The sequence below is a fragment of the Apodemus sylvaticus genome, chromosome 1, assembly GCF_947179515.1.
Source record: "Apodemus sylvaticus chromosome 1, mApoSyl1.1, whole genome shotgun sequence".
Classification (NCBI taxonomy): Eukaryota; Metazoa; Chordata; class Mammalia; order Rodentia; family Muridae; genus Apodemus; species Apodemus sylvaticus.
The window spans coordinates 29,402,618-29,419,585 of record NC_067472.1 but is presented as its reverse complement, the minus strand read 5'-3'; the positions used below and the strand labels follow the sequence as shown (position 1 = coordinate 29,419,585).

The window sequence follows — 16,968 nt, the reverse complement described above, 5'->3', positions numbered from 1 at the left end:
AGGTAATCACAGTAACCAATACATTGTAGTCCTAGGAATAAACCTCACAGATGTCAACCTTATTCAGACCCCGCCCCCACCCTCATCCCTCTCACTGGTTCTCTCCATTCCTTATAGCCACTCTTCGGCTTTTATGCCATGTATATGTCTCTCTTTACCTGCTCATGTTGAAATCTAGATTCTGAATGAGTCTTAGTTCCTATCCAATGGTCTCACTATATACCCCATAATCCATATGTGACACTATATGTTTTTTCAAAAAATGTATAGGATTTATATAAACTTTTCTAATACTTACTGGAGCCTGAAAGATATGGATCATTATGGATGTTGGCCTTGTATTAAAGAGAGATAAGACTTGTCGTGTTGGTGAAAGCCCACAAACTGAGCATTGTGAGATGTGGGCAGGAGCATGAGGAGTTCAAGGCCAGCTTTAGCACATAGTGAGTTTGAGGTCAGTCTGAGCTACATGAGAGCCTGTCTCAAAAGACATTCTATCTTTCTACTATCCAAGATAAATTTCTTGTCTCACACATTAATTTTTTCAAAAGTCATGTTTGACATATTTGCTCAATTTTGGTCTAACTAGCATTTCCCCCTGTCTTTTTTCTTCATTTCTTTAGAATATAATTCCTAAAAGGTCTACATTTAATAAATTATTTAAATCAACCGATAGTTAAACAATTTAACAACTCAAGCCTAATCGAATATTTTTCAATCATTTAAAGTTCTAAGTATCATGAACTAAGTTTTTTTGCCATGCTGCTAAACATCTTTTCAAAGTCTGTTTAAAGCTAAGAAATTCGGTCAGTTAATGAGCTGACATCATTTGTTTACCTGACAGTTGACAAATGAAGCTCTTGCCATTGTGCTTCCTTGAAAAGTGGAATTTCTGTAATGATCTGTTTGTATTTTATGTAACATGTGAACATACTGAGAAGTATACACACACTCAACACTGTACATATATAGAGACCAGAGGATGACTTGGAGTCATTGGTTCTATCCTTCCACTGTGTAGGCTCTGGGGAATCGAACTCTGGTCATAAGGCTTGGGAGCAAGTATCTTTGCCCACTCAACCATCTCTCTAAATTAATATAAATACTACATAATACCAGTGGGCTGGAGTCCCCCTGAGATATGGGAGAAGAGCATTTCGTTTGCCTGGGGTATAGATATGATTTTCCCTGTGGGGCAGCTGTTGAATGGCAGGGTCAACTGTCGGTGTACTGCATCTAGTTTTCCTCTGTAGACTGTACTGAACCATTAGTAACAGCTGGATTTCTTCAGAAAGAAGACTCAGGAACAGGAAGATAGGAAGTAATCATATCCTAGAGCTACAGCTGTCAGTCAAGATGTATGTCACCCTTAACTACAGCTTCCTTCTACCTCTGAAAGCTCAGAGCAAATACGAAAGTCTTCAACATCTGTGGCCGTTGCCCTAGTTTTTAGCTCTTTGCTCTTGAGTTTCATCTGTTCCTCCAAATACCCACGCATTCCAGTTCTTCTGTCTCTGTAGCCCAGGCAGGCCTTAAACTTTCCATCCTCCCCTTCAGCTTCTCAAATAGACAGAATGACAAGCCTGTGGCACTAGGCCCAACTAGACCAGCTCTTAAGACATTTTCCTAGGGGCTGGGAAAATAGTTCAGCAGTTAAAACTTGAGAAGTTCAGAGCAGATCTCCCCAAAACCCATGAAAATAATGGGTGGGCATGGTGGGCTACCTGTACTTCCAATCTTGGTGTTCAGAGATGGATTTCCAGAACAGGCTAGCTATCAAGACTAGGTGGATTGGTAAGTTCTAAGACTGGTTGAGAGACCCTAATATAAAGAATAATATAGAAGAACAACTGAGGACGATTCTCCACATCAACCTTGATGCATACAAACATGTATATATACCATATGTGCATATCATGAGAGGAAGAAAAATATTTCCCTGGACACACACACACCCTTCACTCACCAGACTATGGATACCTTAGGACAGTTAATTCTGATCCCTGGACCTGACAAGCATCCCACAATTCCAGTGAAGATCAGCCACACAGCGAACACACTCCGATGAGCATGAAGAGGAAACACACACACACATACACACACACACACATACACACATTCATGTTGCTGTCTGATTTGAACAGCATGTTCTCCCTTCCAGCCTTCTCTCTTCTCCTTTCGTGTCTTCTAAAATCAGCAGCAGAGATCTTGGTGATGTGCTGAACATACCATATGATTTCACGCGTGTCTCTCTGCCTTTAATTTTCAAAAACTTCATACCACCCACTTCGGAGAAGAGAGACCTCATAAAGCACTACCAGTTCTTAAAGTTCCAGGTCATGTTTAATCCTCCTCAAGGAAACGTTAACAATCCCACTGTCCTTTGTGCGTCTGCAGAATTAGCTGCAGGCCAGACAACAGACAAATACAGCACAAAGATACGCTTCGATCTCTTGAAGGAATCAAGGTGGTTGCCTCTTAGAACGATTTTTAAATGTTTTTAATTTTTAAAAGTATCTCTTATTAGTATTAGCTTACTTATGTATGAGGTAGGGTAGGGACACTACTCCCATGAGATGGAAGGAGGGCATCAGATCTCCTTCCTGGAGCTGGAGTCACAGGAGACCACCTGACATGGGCACTGGCAACTAACCTCCAATGCTCTTAAGCAGCAGCAAACACTCTCACCTGCAGATCCACCTTTTCAGGTCTAAATGCTCTTAACTATAAGCTCCAGTTTATAAGACTCCAAGCTGGAAATTATTATGCATATCTAATGGGGGATGGTATGTAAACTCCTATCAGTAGACCCCCACCCCACCCCACACCATGATAGAAGCCCATAGCCCTGCATCAAAATATCTTTGGCACGTATAAGCTTTAAATCAAAGTAAAACAGTTAAGGCAAGCCTTGACCATTTTTTACTGGTTCCAAACATGCATTAGTCGGAATGACCAGATTAAGGAGGATCTGTTTCTTGCCTTGCCGTTGCCTGTGTCTGGGAAGCCTGATCAGAAGCTACAGGACAGGACTTCTCAACAAACGAACGAACGGAATGCTACATCTGTAAGGAGTTTCAACAACTCAGTTTTTTTTTTTTTTCTTTCTTCAAACACTATGCATTACAGCCACCAGGGGGCAACGCAGTTGAATTCCTTAGTCCTGACCGTGCATGGGTGGTGCCTCCTTGTTAGATCCTGGATTAAAATATGTCAAGCACTCCTAACATCTGTTGGGGAACCTGTGACATAAGCACTCACCGACGCTGGACTTCTTGTGTTTCCCCTGATGGGTTCGATAAGCTGACTGATTGCAACGTCTCTAAACAAGAAAAGGCTCAACCTTTTTAAGTTTACTCAAGCCTCGCCAATTTCTAGAAAGAAAAGCAAGTGGGCAAAATTGGGCCCTCATGTGAATGTGGTGTGTGGAATGGAGGATTGGAAATCAGTACCAAGTGGTTCACGGGGATGAACACGGCCTTGGGGAGAATGTGAGCACGGGAGCTATGAAGAACGTGATCTCATGCTGCCCTTAAAAGTTTGGTTCCTCCATTTTAATATACACACCATTTCCTAAATGAATGTAACCTGTTCCCTTTGGGCTGAGAATGATGACAATCACTCAAATCAAATAGCTTTGACCAAAGCAGGAAATCTATATCCAAATAATTGTGCCTACAATTCATTCCTTGGCACAGCAGAAATGTTAACTCTTAGCTTAGCTACTATGGAGGTAAAATCCTTTGGTGATGTGAGGGACATTGAAGTACAGCCTTATTACAATGAACTAAAATGTTTAAAAATTGGTCTTATTTTGGGTTTGTACCACAGGAAGAGCTAAGATTTTAAGCTCTACTAAAAACAAAACAAACGGGGCTGGAGAGATGGCTTAGTGGTTAAGAGCACTGACTGCTCTTCCGAAGGTCCTAAGTTCAAATCCCAGCAACCACATGGTGGCTAACAACCATCTGTAATGGGATCAGATGCCCTCCTCTGGGGTGTCTGAAGATATATGTAATACAGTGTACTTACATATAATAAATAAATAAAAATCACATTCTTTAAGACAAAACAAATAAAAAGGCTATCTTTTTATGTTCATTTAATAACATGTCCATCATTTTTATGAGTGGCATAAAAAACATATTGTGTTGAATGTAATAAAAATACGAATAAGTTTGGTTCTTTTTACTTTTCTTTTCCATCTTCCCATGCAGAAGTGACACTAGTAAGTAACTCTTCAGATGTAAAGAAAATTGAGCGTCCTTTAAAAGTAAATTAGGTGTGGAAGAAAAGAGTCATCCCACGCCTAAACTTCTCCACTCCTTTCACAGAAGGGAGGTGGGGGGTTGAAGAAGCCGACCTTTAAGGTCTTCTCGGCTCCTTTAAGGGCGCTGTTCTATAGGTCTGTTCGTGTCCTCAGACAGGAAGACAGGGTACAGGAAAGCCAGTGACTGTTCCCTAAGGTGCTGGCCAACATAGCTTCTCTCTGGCTTACTCATCCCTGACACTTGGGTCTTTCCAGAGAGTGGCATCCCATAAAACCTAAAGGCCATAATCCTCAACTGGGAGGTTTCCTCCTCTGGGCCCAGGCGCTGGCAGAAGCACTGCTGTAAGGAAATGTCTGAGAGAAATTGCAATGCTCTCTGCTCTCCCATTGCCCGTCCTCTGGGTCTGGCCGAGCAGACTTGACATTTTGATGACATGTAGCAGTAAGTCCTCTGATCAGTCTGCGATGTCGTTTGTGGGCCGGAAAGGAGGACCGCGACCACGATGTCAGAAGCTCGGGGCAGTTAGTTGTCAAACTTAAGGTTTTCCTTTTTCTTGCCGTAGTGCTGCTGGGGGAAAGGGGGGGGTCACATTTTGCATTAATAAGCCAGGTTTGAATCCCCCTCACTTGGAATATAATCTGGTGAAGCCCCAAATATCTCGATGACCACATTTGCTAAATGGAGAGAAAAGAAAAGAAAAATCTAGCTGCCTGAAGCCAGGTCACGATGGTAGGGTTCGCTGGGGTGCAGAGTGAGCATCTGTAAAGGTTTAAGTTAAGTTAGATTAAGTTAAATTAAGTAAAGGTCAAGTACACCTTGAGTCCGGGGCCCTCAAATGCGCTCTAGGTACACTCTCAGTACACTCTAGGGTCCGAGAGATTCTTGTCGGATGTGAAATGTGGTGAGAGGTGGTGGTCCTACGGGGGAGGGGACGGAGGGCAGACCGCGTGTCAGGCGTGTCCTGGACCTGAGCTGGCAGAGCGCCGGCGGGGAACCCCGCCCTGGCGGCTGCCGGGTCCCCGGGGCTGGGCGCTGCTGGTGGAGCCGACAGGGCGGAGAGGAGTGTGGCGGGAGGAGGAGTAGGAGAAGGGGGCCGGTCAAGGGAAGTGCGACGTGTCTGAGGAGCCTTTTTATACCTTCTTCCCTGGAGCCCGGCAGCCACTGCCGCCATCCAAGTCTCTGCACCCCGGACCCGGGCTCTGTCACAGTCGCAGCATGTCGGAGGTCAAAAAGCAGAAGACGGTAGGCTGCCAGCCGCCCGCCTGGCTCTCCCCTCCCTCCCTCCCTCCCTGCTGACCCGCACTGGGTCCCGCCCTCCCCGGGAGCCTCCGGTGCAGAACTCCGGAGCCGAGAGGGAAGACACGGGTGCCCCGGGACATGCAGGGACGCCGAGCTAAGTCTGCGTCCCCCTCTCTGGGCCACCCTCGGAGAGCCTCTCGCTGTGAGGAACCTCCGATCCGTAAGGGTCCTGCCAGCCTGAGCCTTCTTAACCCGAAACCAGGACCCGATAGGAAAGTCCCTTCTTCCTCCAGTCTTCCCACCGCCAGCCCTGTCTTCCACAGGACCTCCGCGCGCAGAGTGGGTGGTGGGCTGCGCTGACTCTGCTTCTGCCAGATCCGATCGCTGGCCACACGTCAGCAACAGCCACCGGGGTTCTTCGAACCTTGGGACCCTTCTTGGAGTGGACTTTCATAGAACTGCAATTAGCTAGGAAATTGCATTTCCATATCGGTAGATTTTGACCTGTAGCCTGGTTCTCTCCCTATCGGCACGGGGTGTAGGGGTGTGTGTTGGGGGGCGGGGGGGAGGCATCATTTGATAAGTGGAGAGTTTACAGAGGCACTCTCCTTTTAGTGGGAAAGATTAGGGTATCTTTCCTCATAACAACTCTTATAAAATTTATATTCTTAAAAAATGCCTAACTATATACCAAGAAAAGTGAAGGAAAATGAGTAATAATCACAGACTCTGAGTCAAGAGGAGCCTTACAGACAGCATTTGGGTCCCCTCAGATGTGGTCTACAAGCCATAATTAAAATCCCACCCAGCTAGCCCGCTGCTGAGCATTGGCCTCTAACCACCGCACTGCGTGCCTCAAACAATTGTGGGGCGCGGGTAAATGGGAAGTCCTCTCAAATAATTAAACATAGACTTGGAACATAGTAAGTGTTCTATAAATCGTTATTATTCCTATATGCTACTCATTACTGTACTTTCAAGCACACTGTGCTGGTGAGGGACTGTGAAGAAGCAGAGAGGGAGGGAAAGCGGGGGAGTCGAACTGGAAAATGTGGGTCATATGTGTCCTTGGTGGGGGCATCACACTGGACCAGCGGGAGAGTCCAGACGGAGGTGGCATTACTATGAGATGGGGACAGCAGTTGGAATCTAGCTGCTTCTAACAGGATACTTTCAAAGTAGAGGGAATCTCAGTAGTGTCTGTGATGAGTTTTGACTATCACCTGCATTCCTATTCCATATGATCAAGTTCTGTGAGTGCTACGTGGTGTTTCCTGCTGGAGTGTCATTTTTTTTAACGTTGGTGGCATTTTAGTCCCATTTCTTCACTTGCATCAAGAACTTCCAGTTCCGTGAAGTATCAGTCAGCAAGTGGGCTCTCCTCGTGCCTCCAGTTAGAAAGAGTCTGTGAAAGAAAGAACAGGGCTGAGGGCCAGGCCTTCCTTAAAGGTCTGTGCTGGGAGGAATTTGATCACCAGAGTTTGTGTTTTGTGTGTTTACACTTTGAAATTTTTAATTTATTTTTCTGTTGTTGTTGCTCTTCTTCGTCTTCTTCTCCTCCTCCTCCTCCTCCTCCTCCTCCTTCTTCTTCTTCTTCCTTCTTCTGTTCTTCTTCCTCCTCCTCCTTCCCCTCCTCCTCTTCCCCTCCTCCCCTCCTCCTCCTCTTCCTTCCCTCCTCTTCCTCCTCCTCCTTCTCCCTCCCCCCTCCCTTCTTTTTCTGGAGCTGTGATCAACTAATACCCTAAAAAGCTAACTGCAAGCAGAACTTCCAAACATTTCCTTAGCCTAAAAATTATTTTCCAACAACCATCCCAAGTTCCCAAAGGGCCAAGGACTTGCTGTTAGTCCTCCACCGGGCTGGCTTCGGGTCCGTGCGAAATCTCTCAACCTGTCAGTGTTAATTCAAACTGGGTTCTGACACTTTACAGAACAGAACAAACCTCACCACAGATGTGACCTCTGAACTCCTCAGTTTCCTTAAGAAGTGAGTCTTGCCCATCTCAGAAGGCAGCCTAGGTAAGGCTTGGACTTGAAGACACTGCTGCTTTCTGCCTGATTAATTCACCTTGCAGTCAGTGCTTCAGATGCTTGTGACCCCCCCCCCTTCTGTGCCTGGTGGTGGGTGAGTGTGAAACCCAGGCTGGAAGACGTGGGCTGCTGACTAAGTAGGCTGTAACCAGTAACCCAAATAGTGCACTAGCAAATTGTCATCAGCAACATTTTTTTTCTCAAGGTTTTGCCTATTTACTGGGTGAATACAGCCTTTCACATCGCACCATTCTAGGACCAGTAAATCATAAAGTCTAAGTGAAAGACAATTCCAAAATGATTCATCAGTTCTAGGGGGAACAAGAACATTCTTTTAATAACAGGAGGTAGTACATCCCCTCTGTGTTAGCCATCTTTGCCATGGAGACCAAAGAAACAGCTGTTGGTCACGTCTCTCTTCTACCCCAGACTTAAGTCTAGCCCTGGCTAACCTCCAGCACCATCCCCTGTGTGTACACAGATACCTGGAGAAGGGAAGGCAGGCTGTCTGAGAGGCCAGCAAGGAAGGGAAGGCCAAGTTGGGGCTTCTTTTCCTGCACGATTTCCTGGATTGGCATTTTCAAGACCCACAGATTATGTTCTGATGTTCTGAAGACAGTCAACTTAAAAGCTATGACTGAGATATGATCTTTTCTGAAGGATTCGATAAGTCAGTGTTGGGAATGTGTAGGAGGGGTCCTGAAGCCCCGGAGGCTCTCTGTGTCTACAGCGATGCCCTGCATTTTCAATAGTCCAAAAATTCTGCATGGTGGTGCTTCACTCTCTTGGAAGAAGCTGCCTTTTAAACCACTGCCTAAGTCAGTCAAGCCATGACTTAGTAGAGGAAGCATCTCTAATGGTGGGGGGAAAGCCAGCCCTTGTTAGAACTGTGCACTCAAATGCACAGGGCTTCCCTCTCATCCCCCACTGCACCTCTCACCTTGGAAAGTAACTGAACCCTGTCCAGGTGAGAGGAACTGCTGGCCGAGCACGATTTAACTTCCGGTTGGTTGAGCAGGTAAAACTAATTCTCACACTCCTCTCTGCACCTGCATCAGAAAGTGTCCTTTTGCTTATTGTCTTCTCATGTGTAAAATGGGATAAGCGTGGACTTAATCATTCTTAACATTTGAGACTCCCTCTCATTGTGGAGCCCAGGCTGGTCTCAAACTCACAGTCTTCTTGTCTCTGCTTCCTGAATGCTGGGATTACAGGTTCGTGCCACCTTCCTGGCTAACTCTGATTTTTATTATGATCACACCATGCTGTTGTGGTTTGGCAGAAGGAAGAAGAAAGCATGGACGGGTTCCTGGAGGCTGAGTAATGACAACTAACAGAATGTTTAATAAGAGGAAACAAACAGGATTGTGGAGGCGACAGTCTGAATACTCACCAGGAAATCCTGAGTGGAAGATACGGGTTAATAATTAGTACAAACACACTTCAGTATCCTAAATGTTGAACTGCTGACATTTCTGCTAGCCCTCTGGTGAATTCAGGCAGTCCCCGTGTAACTAAATATTGGTCTAACTTTCCTCCACCCTTCCTATGCCTTTGACTCTTTTCAGGTGGACCTTAAAAGTCAATGTTTTCCTGGTCATGCTGTGATGCCCAGTAATAGGCCACTGTTTGGGCCTTAGCAAAGTTAGAGATATTTCCCCTTGAGGTAACATCCTTCAGGAAGGACTCACTTTGCCTCATATCACCTTCCTGCTAATATGCATGGCTCTGTGGTTTTCTTCAGGAATAATTAGGCTTAGCTCAGTCATGGAACCTTCCGGGAATAAGATTCTGAGAAAAGAACCAGTGATATCAACTCTAGTCCTAAGAGACTTCTGTTTATTTCAAAAATCTGCCACTGAATGGTTTAGGACACTCATTAGGCTTTGAGTTTGGAAATCCTGGGAGAATTAAGAAAAGAAAGGTAATCTGATGGCAGCTCAGCAGACTTTTACTGCTTAGGTGCTTTGTTCTAGTGGTCACTGTAATAGCAGCTGTGTTCAGCACGCGCAACACTGCCTGGCCCAGAAGACTTGCCCAAAGCATGTAGAATGAATGACTGAACTCAGAGTTACAAAAACTTATCCGTGCCTCGACTTCAAACATGTGCCTTTAGTGGATTCCATACTTGACACTTTTTGTTCTTATAGTGTGTTTGTTTATTTTTGGTCGGGGGATTTCTCATTACTTCCCCCTAAAAAAAATATTTGCAGAGCTATGTTGCAGCTGAGTGGCCTTTTTCAGGAAGGGCTCCCTTTTGGTCCTGGCTGCGCTCCATGTCTGGGCTCATTAAACCATAACCTCATTGTTTTTTAAAATACCACCCAAGTGGTATGAATTTGAGTTTGAACCTAAGACCCTACTTGTGGATACAGCGTTTAAAGCAGTTCCATCCACCCTAACGTACCCTTCAAACACCACAGTTTCTGTCCTCTGAGGACTAGAAGGTGGGCTTGCTCCGGCCCACCCTAATTTTCAGGACACAACTCTTTAGAAGCCCTGGGTACCAAGAGAAGGAGGGTCTTGTGTGTGCCCAGTGCTTAGATTTCCGTTCTATTTCTACTACTGAGGCTACTGCAGTCAGCTCAAATATATTCCTGTCAGTACACATGCCCCATAAGAATAAACATGTCCCCCCACTTGTTCTTTGGGGTCCCACTTTGTTTCAGATTTCAGTCTAGTAGTTTCTTTCCATATCAAGCATTTTAAATGGTTATCAGGGAAGGCTAACTCATCGCTGCAGGAGACACAGCCTCCCTCACCCCCCACCCCCATGTCTTTTCTCAATTCCTATTAGCACTAACATGCCAAATCCTACCTGTATCTGACCATGCCTGTATCAATCTTAAAACAAACAAGCAAAATGTCACATTTCTATTTCTGGGTATGTGTGTGTTCCTGTGTGAATATAAGCCACACGTATGTGCAGTCCAGGGAAGAATGTCAGAGCCCCTGGAGCTGGCATTACAGGCAGTTGTGAGCTGTGCAGTGTCACTGCTGGGAACCAAACTCCCCTCTAAGAGCAGCAAGTGCTCGCCCTGGTGGCGGCAGCGCAGGCTGTAATCCCAGCACTGGGGAGGCAGAGGCAGGTGGATTTCTGAGTTCGAGGCCAGCCTGGTCTACAGAGTGAGTTCCAGGACAGCCAGGGCTATACAGAGAAACTCTGTCTCGAAAAAACCAAATCCAAAAAAACAAAACAAAACAAAACAAAACAAAACAAAAAAGCAGCACCCCTGTGTCAATCTTAAAAGAATGTAGACCATGAACAAGAGAACTTGAGTCAGACGAGTCGTCAGAAATAGGAAGTTAATCTCTCTTTCCTCTAACACAGCTGGGATGGGGCTGTTCTTTCTCCATGTATCCTCTGGTTCTCATCTGAGAGAGGTCCTTCCAGGTTCAACACCTCTCCTCCCCGAGCCTGTAACATTGTTGAGTTGTTCTGGTGTAGCTCTGGGACTCTGGGGAAAACAGGTGGAGCTGGATAGTTCCTTGGCATTTCCACACTGTGCTCAGGATGGAGCTGGAGAGGCAGAGGCTGAGCTGCTAGGAGTATGGACCTCTTTTCCAGAGGACCCGAGTTCAGTTCCCAGCACCTACGTCAAGTGACTCCCTCCAGCTCCATGACACCCGGTGCTTTCTTCTGCTCCATGGACAGCCATGCTCGTATATGACACACACATGTAAAAATCAAAATAATATTTTTTATAAAGATAAAAAGACATTGGTGATTTCCTTCATTTTCATCTTTTGCCTAGCATTGAAAACCCTGAACAGGTTTTTACATTCCTTGCTGGAGATTCCTTGCTGGGTACGTGACCCCCTCCTCTTCTTCCCCACCCCCAAGTCTTTATGCTGTCCCTTTGAAGTTCCTGTCAAGGTTCTCAGGAATTTGCTTGTCTGTCCACTATGCAAATACGTATTGAACGAAAGCCAGGAACCCCTTTTGCCACAGTTGAATCTTCAGAAGCCCTATCTTCCTTATTTATAGATTTCAGTCCATTCGAATGGTCTAAGTCTATTTTAAACGTAAGCATTTACTTCTTTCTAAATGGTGTGCCTGTACCCTACCTACCCACCATCTTTATGTTCTTTAAGCCTTCTGTCCCACAAGTCTTGCTGTGGCCTTGTACCAAGAGCAATAAAATTTCCAACTGACTTTCCTTATATATTTAACCCTTTTTCCTACAAAGTTAACTCTTACACATATGATATTGAGGATTGAATCCAGCGCTTCATGTGGGCTAAGGAAACAGAAGCTTTCCTACTGATCGATCCATATCACCAACCATCTTTTCTCACTTTTTGAGTCAGAGTCTTGATAATCTGTTAGGCTGTCCTTCTTAAAAAACAAACAAACAAATAAACAAACAAAAAAACACTGAAGTTATCTATATTCTAAAAGTAATTGTATGTGTGTGTGTGTGTGTTTGTGTGTGTGTGTGTGTGTGTGTGCTTTCAAAGAATAGTAACACTGCAGAAAATTAAGAGCCTATCTCTCTAATGCCTTGTATCACAACAGAGTTGAGGCATAGCAACTGAAAGTTTTGTTAGGCCCAGGAGCTATCCTCCTGGTTGATAACTTGGTGACACCACTGTTCAACTGGACACCAGTGACACAGCATATCCCTTGTACTTGTTTCTTATCGTATGTCCTTTGAAAATGTCCCTACCCTTTCCCTGCTACTTTGTCTTGACTTCTAGTCACCAAGAAATGTTTTCCATAAATAAGATAAATTTTTCCTCCTAGTTAGTTTATCAGTGAGTCACAGCACATTCTCAACTCAGGGTTTGCACTGTATTCTAATATTCTGCAGTTAGGAATGTCGACCAAGGAGCAGTATTTGAAAGATGTCGTTAGGCCATTCCAAAGTATTCTAGCCAGTTAAACCCTCTCAAGCAATTGAATGACCTTTTTTTTTTTTAATCAAAAAAAGAAATATTAGGACTCGTGGTGAAATTCGATTGCTAGAGTGCTTGCCAAGTATTTGGAAGCCCAGGGTTAGACGCCAGTGGGTGCTGCATACACTGGACTTAGTGCTTGCAAGCTTGCAATTGCAGTTCTTAGGAGATGGGGGCAGGAAAATTCAAGGTCAATCCTCAGCTACATGGACCCTGTCAGAGAGGAAAGGAGGGGCAATCGCAAAGGGTGGGAGGGAATTGCCTCGGGGGCAGCCTAGATCAAATCATACTGGGCAAAAGCTGGACCCCGTTCAGTTACCCGCTAGAGCCTCCGTTCCCTCTTATCTGTTAATCCATCTGATGCTGTGTTTCTCAAGATTGTGAAGCATCAGGAAGTTGGTGACAGCAGTCACAAGGCCCCAGGGTAAATCTGCTGAGCTCACCGGGTCCCCAGAGAACATTTTCCCCCTCATTTACATCACTAATTACAGCTCTCAGTCCATTGGGTCCCTATTACCACAGTGTTGTAAGCGGTTACTAAAATATAAGGAAAAAAACAAATCATATTCACCCCTTGGTTCAAATGAGTTAGGCAAATAAAAACCCAGATAGTCAAATCCTAACCTGGCACCAATACTGGGCCACCCTATACATGAGCTCAATCAGTCCTTTCCAGGTCACCAAGGAAAGTGTGAACAGTCTCCAGGGAGCTTCCTCAGCTGAGGAGAGTCTTTAGAGAGGTGCTCACAGAAGCAGCTGAAAGCTTGCTAGCTCTCCATAGTGAAGATGTTGATTTCACAGAGAGAGCAAGGCTTATTGCCAAGTGGCAAACCCAGTTGGCTCAGGTAACTCACGATATATTACCACCTCATTTGTACAATATTTTGGCAGCCGGATATCAGTTATATCTCAAGACAATAATAATGAATTCAAATTAGAGGCATTCCTCAACACTTTATAAAAATTAGTGAGTGATTATATTCTGTGCCCACTATCAGACACATCCTTCCTCAGGATGACAGAAGTGAAAAAGTTTTCCTCATGTGGGCAGTGGCTTTTAAGGCTTAGCCTTGCTACCTTGCCAGTGTTCAGTGGATATACACAGACCGGTTTGTTTCCATGGAAACTGGCAAAATGTGACCCAAGCTGTAAGCATAATTTGTAGACGATAAAGGGAAACTAGAAACTAGACCACCAATACATTTTTTTTTTTTTTGCAAAGTAAGAATTTGACCTGACTAGAATGTGAGGCTTAAGTGTGTGGGCCACCAGATTTCATTCCATTTCATTGTAACTCAATAAAGAGTGTGTAGAACCCAGGGGTTTGTAAAAGGCCTCTCATGTCATGTTTGGAAGAAAAATCGGGGGCAGGGATCATTTTCTTCTAGCATAACACAGGAAAGTCAATCTCAGATCAGCATTGCAAGGCTGGGTGCTAAGCAGGACTGGGTTCCCATTCCTAGGAATCTGCTGCGGAAGAGCACGGAGTGCATGTTTGCTGCACAGGAGGACAATGGCTGGGTCTATTGCATGGGGGGGAAAGTGGAGTTTTTTATTTGGGAAGAGCTGTACTGTTTAAACTAAAGGGAGAGTGATCACTGAGTAGATGGTGGCTCTCTCTTTCCATGACTTTACTGTGAAAATGTGGCTATGTGTGCATGCACAGACAGACACACACGCACATGCACACACACATAGACACACACAGACACACACATGCACAGATAGACACACTGACACACGCACATGCACACACACACACACACACACACCTGTATTCTTTCTGTCTTCCGTGTTGAAATAAAGTGTTGTGAACATCTCTTGTGCAGTTAATTCTCCTGGAGAGCATAAAGTCCCTGGGGATTCAGAAAGGTGCACTGTAACTCTGGTGGAGTTCAGTAAATAGAAAAAGGGAATAGATCTATGCAGGATCTTTCTAGAAAGTGCCCCAGCTCTTCCTCCAGGTATACTGTGGAGGAGTTGGCATTCTCAGACTCGCTTGCCCTGTTTTCAACCAGCCCACCCCCTCCCAGTTAATAGGATATATATAAGAGATATAACTGTGAGAAAGGAGACTGTGTGGCTATTTAAACACACATTTTAATTTTGTCTTTGTAGGTGAGATTAATGGAGTGAAGAAATTTAAAAGATGGGGTCACACTGAAAATTATTTTCCTTGAGGGCTATTTAGAGTGTTGTATAAACTTTAGAAGATGTGGATTTTAGCAAATGTCATTAATAGGCAATAAATATTAGGGTGGCTAAGGCCCTGTGGCTAGGTTTAGTAACAGTAGTCCTTGGACTCAAACCCAGCATTTCACCTTAATAGTACAAGGCCTTATTGTTCCAGTGAATGAATGCTTGCACTCAAGAGTAATCGTCCTTAGCAATAACTACTGCAACTTACATGTAACTCTAGACCTGCCCTTGTTCATTATGTAAGTGCTTCACAGTTGAGCATTCATGAATTACAAGATCCCAAAGGCCAACACGCTCTGAGCCTGTTCTGGGATGTGCTAGAGGTTACATTGGCATTTCCCCAGCTCAGCAAAGAATTTTAGTCTTGTGTGATTCAAGGAACCAATGTTAAGTACACACACAGCCTGATTCTCAGACCTGAATGAAAACAAAACAAAACGAAACACCTTAAGAAAACACACAGAGGTAACCAAGCACAGCCTACAGTGGAACAGCATTAGGGAGAGTTGTTGGGGTCACCAGGATCCCTGTTGAACTCTTACTGTGCGGAGAGAGTCCCACATTTCAGGAACCTCAATTTGATCTGTGCACTGTATGTGACAGTGTCACTGTCACCTTGAATTAGAGCAGGTTTCCTCTGGTGTTTGTGATTCCTTACTTCCTCACTTCCTCACACTCGCCAAGACTCTATTCATGCAATTTACCAATTGTCCCAGCAACAGGGAAGGGCTCACCGGAAGCATCTCTCGTCACAGACGAAGACACTGAAATGTAAAAAGATGAAGCAAATGGACACCCAGTAGATCGTGGAGGGAACGCCAAGTCTTCACTTCCTCTTGGAGCAGAGAAGGAAGCTCCAGCTATCTGAACGACATTCAGAAGGAAGGGCTCACAGCTCACTGGGAACTGGACCATGAAGTGCCCTCCTTTTCTTTAGAAGGCCTAGGGTTAAAAACTGTTATAAACACATAAATCCATTCCCCCCCCCCAGTTACACATATTTTTTATAGATCAAACTCAGTCCCTTGCTTCTTTCAGTAACCTGAGTGCTGCTTCTCTATCTTTCGAAGAGAAGGTTTAAGAAACAGTTTAAAAAGCGGGACTTTCTACACACTTCACGGTATATGGAACACGTGAGAAATTCAAATTTCAGAGCCCATAAATAAACCTCACCAGAGCAGAGGGTGCTTACTCATAACCACAGCTAGTCTCCAAACAGCTCCTCACAGAATCCCTGATTCCTACAAAGCTCAGATGCATGCTTTTGGAGACCTGAAGAAAAGTGTGCCACCTCCTGCTGTGGGGTGTTCCAGGTTCAGTTCAGATGTGAGGCCCTTAGCGCTCAAAGGGAAGCATCTGCATTGGGAGAGCTGGGGTGTGCTTCACCACCGCCCTAAATGGCTGGGTATTTTGCCATTGTTTTTCTTTTTGTTTCTTTCTTTCTTTGTTTCTTTCTTTGTTTCTTTCTTTGTTTCTTTCTTTGTTTCTTTCTTTCTTTCTTTCTTTCTTTCTTTCTTTTTAAATAATATATACTGTTTTAATTTTTTGGTGAAACGTTTTCCTGGTTTTTTTACTAGTATTGTTAAGCTTCATTATTTACGATATTCTCTTTGTAAAGATCTGTGGGATTCTCTCTTTTTCTTTAAAAGTCCATTTATATTTAATTTGGGGGGTGGGGCATGCAGTGCTTTGCCATGGGTGGAGCTCAGAAGTCAGCATGTGGGAGTTGGTTCATGCCTTCCTCTGTGTATCCCGGACCGTGAACTCAAGTTATTAGGCTTGGTAGCAGACACCTTTGCCCACTGAGCCATTTTGCAAATGCACTTTAAAAAGCAGTTTTTCTGTCAAGACCCATAGGATGAATTTCTGTCTTAATGCAGAGGTTAATATTTTCCTGAATTCTGCGACTATTCAGGTTTTCGATTTTAGATTCATGCCTAGCTGCTTCCCAGAACGGAAGGTGTGGCTTACTTCATTTTTTGTCTTGTGAGCTTTAATCTTCATTTTATATCTCTGGCTTACTTTCTCTTCTCTTTTCTGATTTATGAACTTTCATCATACATTTTAAGGGAACTATGTAGAACACTAAAAGTGTGCAAAAATGAATTATAAATACAATTGAATTTTAATTCAAATAACATATGAATGTGTTTGGATCTTCGAAGCAGAGCTCCACAGAGGCCCCCATTGCTGTCCTGTGTCTAAGAGCTTTTTGCTTTCTGTGGTGTTTTGGACCCGCACGAGCACCATATCCATCTGTAGGATCAGAGCCCAGTAGGTGAAATTACTGAGTACTGAGGGTTTTCTTGCTGAGTCTCCCACCATCTCAGAG

General features: G+C 44.4%; 1 protein-coding gene across 1 annotated transcript in view; it reads left to right on the top strand.

Annotated features, from left to right (window-relative positions):
* Positions 1-5,323: 5,323 nt before the first annotated feature.
* Positions 5,324-16,968, top strand: part of Papss2 (3'-phosphoadenosine 5'-phosphosulfate synthase 2) — a 74,999-nt gene continuing 63,354 nt past the window's right edge. The window contains exon 1 of the mRNA XM_052187117.1: positions 5,324-5,513. Coding sequence (XP_052043077.1) covers positions 5,487-5,513 — 27 coding nt within the window. The 5' untranslated portion in view covers positions 5,324-5,486. The remainder of the gene's footprint in view (positions 5,514-16,968) is intronic.